Source organism: Denticeps clupeoides, chromosome 7 (genome assembly GCF_900700375.1).
Source record: "Denticeps clupeoides chromosome 7, fDenClu1.1, whole genome shotgun sequence".
NCBI lineage: Eukaryota > Metazoa > Chordata > Actinopteri > Clupeiformes > Denticipitidae > Denticeps > Denticeps clupeoides.
The window spans coordinates 23,968,897-23,981,508 of NC_041713.1; the positions used below are offsets into that span (position 1 = coordinate 23,968,897).

At 42.1% G+C, this 12,612-nt stretch overlaps 1 protein-coding gene across 3 annotated transcripts in view; it reads right to left on the reverse strand.

Annotated features, from left to right (window-relative positions):
- reln (reelin) overlaps positions 1-12,612 on the reverse strand; it is a 97,120-nt gene that overhangs the window by 64,530 nt on the left and 19,978 nt on the right. For all 3 annotated transcript variants that reach the window (XM_028986087.1, XM_028986086.1, XM_028986085.1), the window contains exon 2: positions 11,937-12,044. In XM_028986087.1, coding sequence (XP_028841920.1) covers positions 11,937-12,044 — 108 coding nt within the window. The remainder of the gene's footprint in view (positions 1-11,936; positions 12,045-12,612) is intronic.

The window sequence follows — 12,612 nt, forward strand, 5'->3', positions numbered from 1 at the left end:
TTTGATTGATTTCTTGTCAGTTTTCTCATGCAAGCGAGACCTTTTGGAAGGGAAACTCGGGCAACTCTTTGTTGCTCGGCGGCCCCACAACAGCACATCCTCCGTTCCCAGGGGTGGGAAGCAGCGGGCGGATGCCATTGAACTTGGCAGTGGAGCGCGGATCCACCCGAAGGGTCAGCTGACTGGACAGCAGGGCTCCAGAACGCGACTGTAGACCCCTCCACTCTGCCGTTGGTCTGGTGCAGAGTCTGCCAATCACTCCACCATGGAGACGGCCTGGCATTGCCATGGTGACAGCAGGGGTCGACGTGGCATTGCCAGGACTGTATCCACAGTCGAGAGCACCAGTGGCATTGTGGTTTTGGGGCTGGGCGGTAAGATGGGGAATTTGCTGCATGAATGAATGGCAGCTCAGCTGACAGTAAAGAGCACCTGGAGGACATGAAACAATATGCATGTAATGCAATAATTTTACAGACAAAATGAGATGTTTAGGACAACATTGGGTTTAGGTTTAGAAATGTCTGATGCATAGTAACTACCACAATGATGTGAAAATGTGTGTGTGTCTCTCAGCAAGTGCCAGTCCCAGAGATCAAACTGGGCCTGTGTGTGGGACCAAAGAATCAGCCACCTCCCTAACACATTAATCAGAGGAGACACTCATCCATTCACTGAAGCCTTAATTGTTCTGTCCATCATCCATAACTTCAGAGGACTGGGGGACAAGGGGCAAAACTGAAAAGGAGGCTGAGCCAAAACCTCCATGCCTAAATTCCCAAGCTGTCAAAAGCCACCAAATTCTATTAATAGCTCTTTTGCAGTAAAGAGCCCTGCATTTTGCATTTTGCAGCAGATGCAACAAGGTAAATACCTATAAATGTGTCTAGAATTTAGTTTTCTCCATAACTCCTCTCCCACTCCAGCAAATTGCTCAAAGCTGGCAGACCTCGCACGGCTCATGGCCAACAACATTTGCAGAATATAGGCCTTCACAGTCATAGCTTGCAGACAACACATTTCACAGGTAATATGATGTTTTGTGCTAATTTTCCTTTTACAATTTCTTGCAGACAAGAATACATGGTTTTGCATTTGATGTTGCGACGGAATGATCAAACGGGTATGGTGGACCACTGAAAAACTATTGCCATTAACCATTGAATGTCAAGGCCAAAAGCAGCCGTGAGCCACAAGACCCACTTTCTAAATCCAAAGAGACCCAGAGTGCTTTGGGTGTCTCTTTGCTTGATGACGGAATTAACATGCCCTTCATCACATCAGCCATCATGTAGCCAACCATGAACATGACATGGCACCTGTCATCAGAATTAACCACATAAGGGGCTAATGGTGAACGTTCCTTGCTTATATTGATCATCTTCGTTTTTAACCTACATCAAAAATACTGAAACTTCATCTTAGATGTGAACTTTTCTTTAAAGGCAGTGGGGGCAGAGTGGAAAAGGAAATGGACCCGTAATTGGAAGGTGCCACTGAGCAAGTTACCATCCCCACACACTGCTCACTGGGCACCTTTCATGGCTACCCACTACTCACTAAGGGTGATGTTAAATGCAGAGGACACGTTTCGTTGTGCCACTGTGTGCTGTGCTGCAGTGTTTCACAATGACAATCACTTCACTTTCACTTTGAAATGATCCAATGATGTAAAAAACTATGAAAATGCTACTGAAATGAAACTGATGAGCATGGCATAGTATGCCGGAGGGATATGGATGCCACAGGTGTAGCACAAAACAACAAAAGTTGGGCCCTGGGTAATGATTCCCCTTTTGCCCATGATGCTTGCAGAAAGAGGATGGACAGATGGGTACTGGGGGTGAATTGGCGGATGGGTGGGTGGGCAATGCCAAAGCCTGCTGCCCCTATGTCTCTTCACTGGAGCTGTCTACCAGGTCGGACAGCAAGAGTCCCTGAACCAATCCCTCAAGGCGTCACTCAGCGCTAATTTGATTTTTAATTTGATGTGACTCCCTGGCTAATCGGCTGAGCTCTTGATTAATTAATCGGATCAGACTTGTGCTAATTTTTTTATGCCCACGGAGCTCCTGCTCTGCATCTTGCTGTGGAGCAAACAAACATACATACTCTGGAGTTACACACAAAGGACACAACCATAAATGCAAACAAGCTGGTGACACGCATGGGGCAGGGATTGGAGAAATGAAAGACAGAGAGCGGCTCTGACATGTGACACAGCCTGCGAGGGGTTCAGAAGCTGCCACCAACTTTACGTATGCCATGCCATCATACCACGTATGATTTACCCCAGTCGAAGCCTTACATGACCCACCACTGTTAGGCATTAAATAATTACCATCATACCCCACCAACAGTGAATGGTTTTTGATGTGGGTCAGATAGGCTAGAGATGCTTACATAAACATGTCCGTCTTGGTGCATGATGGGTAGCTGGAACTATTAGAAAACAGAGGAGAAAGCTGGAAGTCAGAGTGCATTTAGAATGGTGGGACTCAGCCTGGCTGAATCCTTTTTACGTCTCTTGTGAGTAACTTTGTAAGCCATAACGTCTTTTTGGAAGTCGTTTTTTGTGAATTTCCACGAAGACCTCTGAATGACAAAGGCAGCGCTCTCCATAAAAAAAAAAACCTTCTCTTCACAGGCATTTTCCCTAAAAGCAGCACGAGAGAGATGGAGGAAGCAGAGAGCGAGCTTCATCTCCGGTCTCTTTGTGGTGAGTGAGCGGGGGTTTAACAGAGGTGCTGGCAGCCCACACGCCTCTCTGACTGACACACGCTGGCCTCTCCACCGCTAGAGCTCAAAGCCAGCTGCTGGCGCAGCCCACGCTAACACAGCAATCACCTCTGCAGCTCTTCTACAAGTATATATGTGCTCCTTCTCTAACTGACCTCACACACACATGTATACACACACATCATGCAAATGTCTCCCTGAAGTTCTCCCGGTCCCTGTTTTTCTAGCCACTAATTATATATGCTGAAACACTGATGCATGTAGTTTGGACGCGCACCAAATGTGCATACACGCATGCACACTACATAGGCTCTAAATCACATATTAAGTCCCCAACACACGCCTCTGCAGCAGCAAATATCAGCACAACCAGAAATGACCCTGTAAAATTAGACCCATGGAAAGATAGAATAGCATGCTGAAGCCACTTCTATTACATTTAAAATGTTATTACAATAGTAGTGCAATTATTTTGATTACTATATAAAAGGTAATGATTACTTTTTGAATACTTTTTGAATACTCATTTGTAATGAGTAAAATAGTGTAAAATTGTTTTTAAACTGTGTAACAGTGTGTAAGAGTGTGTACCTCACAATGTTGTCATAACATTTTTATATAATCAACGATGCTAAATCATGTTAAAGAGCATTAAATATTGTGAGGTTGAACTTTATGGTTGGTTTGTGGTCTACTGTTTCATAGGCTACTACCACCAGATAATGTGTTTTTGTGACTATACCTCATCATTTCGGTTAACAAACTCAAAGTAGGTCTAAAGTTAACTCGTTCTATTTTTGTTTCATATTTTCTTCCAATATTCACTTCAGGTCTGTATCATCTGTATCATTTTTTGAAGCAGAGCGCCTTCCTTGAGCTGTCGTGGTAAGATGATATGGTTAATTACTAAAATACTCTTATCATTACTGGTATAATCAACCTCTCCTCCATCTTGGTTTCAGAGTCTAATTTAATTCCCTGTTTCTGTAGGTCCTGAGGCAATGAATTCAACTTTCACCGCGCTTTGCGCAGAAGGTAGCAGAGTGCCGCTTTGCTGGCTGCAGCACTGGGTTCATGTTAATTTATTGGTTACAATAGAAATAAGGAATGAAGAAAGGAAGCTCACGACAAACATTGGGGGACCCACATATGAAGGGCTCAGATGAAGGGGATTAGAACCCTTGTGTGTCTATTGTGTGGCTAGCCCAGGACTGCCTTGGCATAACAGTCCTTTGTTCTAATGGAATTAGAGATATAAAAAAAATTTCATGGTGCTGCACTTATTTCACTCTTAATTGAATTTTTTTTTGTAGTTTTGAGTTTAAGAGCAATGAACATGTATTGGAATGTTAAGAAATGTATGTTTTTATCATCCAGATATGTAAATTAGAATGTATAAATTGCAATTATATTCAATTAATGTGGAAATTATCGAGAATTGAACCAAATCAGATGAAATCTCTATGGAAGAATAAATCATTAGATTAATCGATGCAGTGTAAAAACAATTACCATATTAATCATTTAAAAAATGATTTTTGCCCATCTTTAGTGTGCGATGCCCTAATATATTGCAATGTGCATGGTGGAAATGCTGTTTAGCTTAGTGATTCTGGATGTGGGCTGACAGACAGCATAGTGAAGTAGCAGGAGATATAGTAGGAGGCACAGAGACGGGACATTTTTTTATAATAATAAAGGAAAACGGGGGCCAAAACAAAGGAAACCAATTAAAACAAACCCTCAGGCATGTGGTGATTGCCAGGAACTGAAACCAACACAAAAGAAAGGTTCACAATCCACATCAATGCAGCAGCGTATGTCTGTTGCCCAACAGGTCCTTATAACAGTGCTGCAACCATGGACACCTAATCAGCCACACCTGTCCATGGTTCGAGCCCTGCTGTCCAGCTGAGTGGTGCCAGCTGTGGCCCATGACAGGTACAGTAATAATAGAAGATTAGATTACTTCTAATCTAATTTTACAGTTTTACTTGCCTTAACAAAAATATACAGGTTTATACCATGGTGGACAACAGCAGCACCACTAGAGTGGAGAGGAGCTTGCGGACAAGAACATTACGGTGATAATGAGAATGTCTCTGTATGTCTGTGTAGGAGCGCTGCTGTGCATGCATTTGCATGCAATGTTTCAATGTAGGCACTTAATTCTGCATTCTGCATAATTTCTAGTGTAAATGTCCATGCTTGTGTGTGTGTGTGTGTGTGTGTTAGTGTGAATGTGTCAGAGGGAGAGGGTGATACTGAGACACTCCATTCGATTCAGAGAACACACAAATGTTGGGCCACCTGTTAGCCTCCCGCAGCATTGTGGGAATGTGGGTGAGCAACACAGAGACAGAAGCTCAATCTGGGTCCACAGCTCCCTGCCAGAGACACAGAGCGGCAGGCAGAGAGAGAGAAAAAAACAGGACAAATCCCCAAATTTGCAACAGTAGCAGCACAACATAAGTTTTATGACTGACAGTGGTTTTGTTTTACATCTTAATCTGAAAATTTATATTGAAGCATTTGTGATTTATTTATGTACAGTATGTTCATTGATATGAGAAAAGCATTTGCAAGTCAGGCCAATATGGGTAAATTTAAATAAAGCTACCAAGACCACTCAATATTTAAATATATAATTTACTATTTATTACTATATTATTACTATTTCTAAAGCATTTCAATGTGCATTTTTTAAAAAACCTAATAATCTGATTATCTTTCACAATTTCATCCTGTATTGATTGTTGAACCCTTCCTAATTTGAAACTTTACATTCTATTGTAATATTTAGTTTAGTTATTTATAATTTTTTTTTTTTTTTTTTGTATTTTCATAATCATAACACCTTCATCACAATCCCAGCTCACAACAATTTGTATTACAAATGATTTAAGTTCTAGCACAGACATTAAAAAAGAAACGAGAACAGCATAGCCACTGTTTATGTGAAAGTTAGAGTATCTTGTGAGGTTTGTGAGTGTGTGCGTGCAAGAAGCACAGTCATTGTCTGTCAGTCCATTGGCATTGAGCAGGCTGATCTCAGCACTGCTGTGTGTTTGAAGTCTCACTGGGACTGACAGCTCCTCTCGCCCTATGTGAAACATACCCCAACCACCAAATCCCTCTTCTTTTGTTTTATTATCCATCTTCTCCTGCGCTCAACATGAAATAAAGCTCAATGACAGCGGAAATAAGAGAGAGAGAGAGAGAGAGAGAGAGAGAGAGATGTTCATCAAGGGTTACCTCTAATAACGGGATGGTTAGTGTTTGTGATTGTGTGAGTGCACATTTTAAGAGTTTGTTCAAATGTTGAATAGAACCAAAAGGTCAGAAGGAAATTCCCATTTTCATAAAAGGCCATTATAAACCTGTGTTTATGCAATTTAATGCAATTTTAGAAATTAATGAACGAGAAAGGTAGTAAAAATGAAACATGAGTAAAAGTCTAAAACCAAAGGTGACTGATGTGAGATTTTTTTGCAACCCCAAATCACAAGATCATTATTGCAGGATGGCTGGAGATGGTCAGTGAGCGAGAGACTGGAGCGTTGGTGACATCCAAGTCATTGAGGATGCAGGCAAAAGAGAGACAGCTGCAGCGACACCATGGTGGGGGTGTGGCTTGTCGTGGCAGTGATAGCGTAGAATGGGCGAACGGGCAGAGAGAATTGGAAAAGTGGGCAAAAGCATCTGGCTACCGTCCCCACACACTGCTCACCATGGGTGATGGGTTAAATGCAGAGGACACATTTCACTGTGTGCACCGTGTGCTGTGCTGCTGTGTGTATCACAATGACAATCACTTCACTTTGAGGTCAATGTTAGTGGTTAGTTTAAGGCGAAGTGTTAGTGATCGGTGAGGAGGTGATGTGCCTCACACCTCACAGTGGCTTCAGCCAGACCCATCTAAATGTGGGGGCATGTTACATGGTTGTTATTTTGATAAAAATGAACAACTTACAACTTACAGCAGAAAAATTCGGATTATTTTTATTCACATAGCTGCAGTATCGACCAGCTGCGGTCTCATCGCCTACAGTGGTGAACGAGAACTGAGACATTTTAACGAAGCCTTTTTATACATATCTGACACATTTTTACAGCCACTCATGGCATGATCTATTTTCTCCTTGCTTTACCAATATGGTTACCGGTCCATCTCATTCCTTCATGTACATACATATGACTCTAACCAGTGGAATCTGTGTATGCATTCTTGAATATGTTGAAATAAAATAAAATATTCTATACATGCAGCAGTAAAGTTCAGGCAGTAAAATTAAGTTTTGTCCTCTCTGTTGTGTGACAATCAGAAGTGTCCCAAGTTAAATTCATGCCCAATTAAATGTGAGCAATAACGCTCACTCTCAACTCGTGGTATGCTAAAGACAGCGCAGTGTAGCGCAGTTCATATTTAAATATAGAGTTTTTAAGACACATATTATAGTGAATACTGAACAGTCTTTGCCAAAATCGCTAATTAAATCACAATCACAATATCTGACAAATAAAAAACGCTATTTGATTTTTTTCTTAACTTTTGTTCAGCCCTATTTTAATAGAATAAAACATAACAGGAAACACACACGCTTAAAGTGATTTAAATTCCTCAATGAGTCAAGCTGCTCTCATGTTGCATGCACACATACACCCACACATACATGAAGACACAAGCACAAGGTTCATATGCCGGAAATCTAGTCTGGTAGACTCGGCCACAGTGGACATGCTTGTGTAGTCGTGACTGACAGGTTTGGTTGCCAGCTAGGGGACATGAATGAGCTGAGCCAGTCTTTTAAAGAGCCCAATTTGCACCTCTCCACTCTGTGAGTGGAGTGTGTCTGGCAGCAAATGGCTACGACGCACTGCTGCCGACTGCATGTAATTACAGTGCCATAAACGTCTGAGGTTAGCCACCCTTGGGACAACACACCAGCCACAAGACTCTCCCCCTCCACAATGCTGCATTTTTGCATCTGAAATATTAGATATTGTATTTACATAGACATCAGTTTAAATGAAGCATATGGATTTTTTTGGGGGGCTAAATTAACAGATTTCTGTTAACATTTGAATTGCGCATACCAAAACTGAGAAGAGAAAATGGCTAATGGAAACATGAAAATTTCCGAAAGGATTTTTACACAAACAAGGATATTTAATACATTATAAACAGGGCATGACCTGGAAAAAACACACAAACCATCATAAAACACAAGCCAAAACCAAATAAACCTCATTCACAACCAGCAAACCACACGTCACACGCATACATTAATATTAATGTCAGTCTGTGTGTGTGTCTGTGTGTGTGTGTTAGAGAGATACGGACCAACAAATCTAGCATAAGACACATGCAAGGATACATATATAAGCATGATAACAAATGCACACAATCAGGTAATCGGGGCACACAACAGTGAACTCAGGAATGCTGAACTGGAGCACCCAGTTATGTCAGGTTATTACAGAAGTCTTTTTACTATTGTATTTTGTTTTTACTAAAAGTGGTATCAACTTGAATTTTTCCTTTTGTACGAGTGCGTGTGTCTGTTCAGACTTGGAGTCTGAACGTTCCTCTCAGATCCCCTCTGTCCCTCTCTTTCTCCGTAAGAACTTTTCCGTGGTGAGTGCAATATCGAGCCCTCCTGCTGGGAGGCCGAGGGGCGTGTTCCCCCATAGGGCCGTGTGCAGTCGGCCTGTCTGCGGCTAACCACAGCCCCACCAGACCACATCAACCACCAGACCAGCCAGCTCTGCCAAACATCCCCCCTCTCTTTCTCTCTCCATCTCACGTTGACGAAACTTCTGCAGGCAGACAGCAGCAGAGCGAGGATATGTTTCCAGTTGTACAGAGTCCAGGGGTGTTTCCATTCCAAGCTCTGCATTTTTGCCTTTCACTGTCATGCCGCTCTGTACACACACAGTTTGCATTCAGTTAGTTAGGACTAGCCCTGCACCGAGTCCCTGGCGCTCAGTATATCACTCTGACAGAGAGATAAACAGGGACGGCCTCATCCACGCTGCCACTGTCGCCAGGCGGCTGCACATCTGTGTGCCACATGGACGCAGATGACTTCTCTCAAGAAGAGACATTCCACTGTACCATAGAGCCACATTCATTTCATCATGTTCATGTTCATAGCTCTCAATAAATGCCTTAACTAAGTTTTAAAAATGAACTAATTGCCTTCACTGTGGAAACTAGAGAATGTGAGGAATCCATTCTGCCTCAATGGAAAAATGTTCAAGTGTCCATTTCTTAAAATTCATAAAATGTTTAAATACACACTGCTTAAGTCTAACTTGTGGACTGACAGATTTCTCTGCAAGACAAAAAGACCATGTATTCAGTGGGACAGCAGTGGAGGTCACATGTCCCTGTTGCATAACTTTCCTCTCAGTGCCCTGCATGTGGGTTCTTTGAATTAAGCCCTGTCTCTCCCATGACTTTCCATGGGATCATGGAGAGATTCAGTCTGTATGGGCCACCCCTGTCTGGATGGAGGGAGGGGGCAGCGAGGTGCCAATAAAACAAGAACGTGGATTAAGTGTGAAAAAAAGGACACATGGAAAGTCAGAAGAACAAATTTGATCCAGAGGTGACAAAGAGCTGAAACTGTGGTGAATTCAGTCTGGCAGTGTTCGCTCCCAGAGGAGGTACAAAGATCAGCAATCAGAAAAGAGCTGGCTGCTGAGACCTGTAAAAGGGTAACCAGTGTATTAAAGGCTACCATGATAATGCTGGAGGGGAGAAGGCTCCAGTTGATGAAGTCACACCATGACACATGGCAACGACAAATCCACCTTGTTTAAAGCTGAATTTTTGGTTAAAGTTAAAGAACATCAAAGCCACATTGTACCCCTGGCCCAACAGGTGGCAGTATATGTCTTGCCTGCCCTAATCATCCCCATGTGTTCTTAACTATAATTTTAATTTCTTTCCTTATTTAAGCTCCCAGGCTTCCTCACTGGCCTTATCGCTTGGCAGTTGTGTGCATTCCCAAACGTACGTCATAACTTTTGGTACAGTTTAGACCTCGCCTGGCAGGATTCATTAGTTCACATTTTCCAGGCTCATGTTTTATGCCTGTTTTTTATCTGTTTTGTGTATTGCTAAATAAATGTCACTACATTGTGTACCTGTGCTTTTTTCCTGCAAAAAGGTTCAAAAGGTGGTACAAAAACTCCACGACTGGGAGTTCAGGTTGACTGGTACGGCCTCTCCACTGTCCCAGCAACACTCCACAGCAGCTTTATCGTCAGACTGGAGTTCACTACACCACCCTGGAACTGGCCGACTCTAATGACGACATGGACACGGACTCAAGGGCAGCCCATGGGGATACATTTGGAAGATGGAGGAAGAGGGGGAACTGGGATGCGGAGTTTGCTGGGGTGAGTTGCTGGGAGTTCCACCCACGAGAGTAACTGTTATCTTCACTCCTATATGTCATCTCCTGCACAAGTCTGCATCGAGCAGTGTCTGCTGCATGTAATGCAGGGTTTGACACTGAGGTCAGCGGGTTTGCAAGAATCAAACTATAATATAACTGCATAATAAAAAGGAGTTTCTTTATATATTGAATATATTATATTATTTATATTGTAATCATAGTGATATAATAGGAATATAATGACAAAAATGTTACATTGACATATAATTTTTTAATGGTGAAACTGGAGCAGATTTGCTGATCAGGTAAAAAAAAAGTTGCCATTCCATTTGCTCTCTCCTATTGTCACTCAGTGTCTGCTGTTCTTCCCTTTCAGTTCAGAAATTGACATACATTTACTTTTAGGCTCCCATGCCTGTTTTTCGTTTTTGTGCACTCGCAAATGAACCAGATGAACCAGAATCCCACTTACTACCATTGGGTCCCTGAGCAAGACACTTAACCTTAAGTTGTTTGAGGGGGGGACTGTCCCTGTAACTACTGATTGTAAGTTGCTCTGGATAAAAGCGTCTGATAAATGCTGTAAATTTAAGTGTATAGTTTGACCCTGTTTTCACTGTTGAACCCTTTCTAAGTTAAATTATTTTTTTTATTAAATAGAGGGTGTAAACCTGATAAAATAGTTTGGTTTAACATTTATTCTAACATTTTTTGTATATGTTATATTTTATAAATATGTTATATTTAACACAGACATGAAGCCAATAGTTCTGTCTCTTGGGCTTCTGTCCAGAGCAGTGTATTTTTACACAAACAACATTAATAACTACAATGTAAATAGTATTTGATTTCTGTTTTACTTTATATGATTTCATAATGTCATACTGTCCATTTCTGCTATTGTTAACCAAACAGGACAATACAATTGATTGGTTCAAAAAGTATGCACACATACCTTCTGCTATACAATGACTAACATGTACACAATCTGGACATGTTCACAGTGTTAAAGGTTTGTTGGCCCATAACCAAGCCACAATCTACTACTAAGCCAGAAGTACATTCATCCTCCTTGTTGTGGTTCCTATTGCGATTCTTACTGCTAGGGACTTCCCCAGTGGTCCCAATGGTAACTGCAGCTTGGGGAGCTGCACCTCTTTTTTCTCCATTCCCTCCAGTGGGCAGTGAAGTCAGAGTCTAAGCCATAGAACCACTGTCATCCATCATGGACTGTCAATGGGCCCTTGTTTGCTTTGATTGTAGAAGCTTTTTTGACCAGCCTGGTATTTCTATGTGGTAGGACCTCGAGGTCTTGTGGAACACACACACACACACACACACACACTCACACTTACTGCAACTCCACTTCTTCAAAAGACCACCAAAGCTATGGGAAAAGGCTGGCCCTCACCCTTTTTTGTGAAAGACTGGGTTTCTCCCATAGCTACTGGTGGCCAGTGAAGTCACACCACACTTCACAGTGAAGAACATAGCGGATTTTTGCTTTAAGAGAATTCAGTCTGACTGGATGGATCAGAACTGTTAAGTTTAGGATTTGGCAGGAAATTATGATGAGACTATTGATATTTAGCACTACTATGGTTACTGAGTGTTGTTCTGGTACAAACTGATGGGATTTTCAAATTTCCTGTACTAAAAAAAATATTTAAGCCTGCAAAGCTCCTTCAGCCAAGACAAGTTGCACTTTTCAGAGGCAGGACTGAGCCTTTGTGGGTGTGTTGAGGCTGACGTCAGGCCGCACCCAGTGTGAAATCATGAAGGACTTACCAAACCCGAAGGCGGCCGGAGCGGGGATGGGAGCCGACTGCACTGTGGTGGAAGTGTAGAGGCCGGTCACCAGCAGGCCATCAAAATATGTACTAGTGGAGATGGTCACTAAACAGGAATAAAGAAAAAGAAAAGCAAAAGTGTTTCATATTACAAGAGGAATGTGAAAAACAAGCTTCTCGGAGAGGTAAAATAGGATTTTAACTATAATAAAATTATTTATGAAATGAGAGGATAAAATGTACAGATTTACCAGTGCATAAAAGGATAGGTTATGGTTTGTATACTAATACACGCTCAGACATGCATAACTGTACCCTTTGCTGCAATAACCCTTAATCAAATGCAAAAAACTGCTTTGACAAAATGGCCTTTACTTTGTATTAAAATCCTATTAGCACATCCATCACTGGCTGGCAGGCGGAGACAGAGGTTGTTCGTTTCAGCTCTTGGCCATGTTATGAATCATTGATTGGAGGTGGTGGTGTTTGGAGGGGGGGACGGGTGGTGGTGTTACTTTGCAGAATGTTCTAGTGCCGGCATGCTCAGTGGGTTTAGACAGTGTGACCTACATCTACTCTGACCCACTGAGAGGACACGATAAAGCTATTGCTATAGCTAGTGGTGTGGTGACACGCTCACAGGACAGGTGTTAACCAACTGGGACCAATTAAGG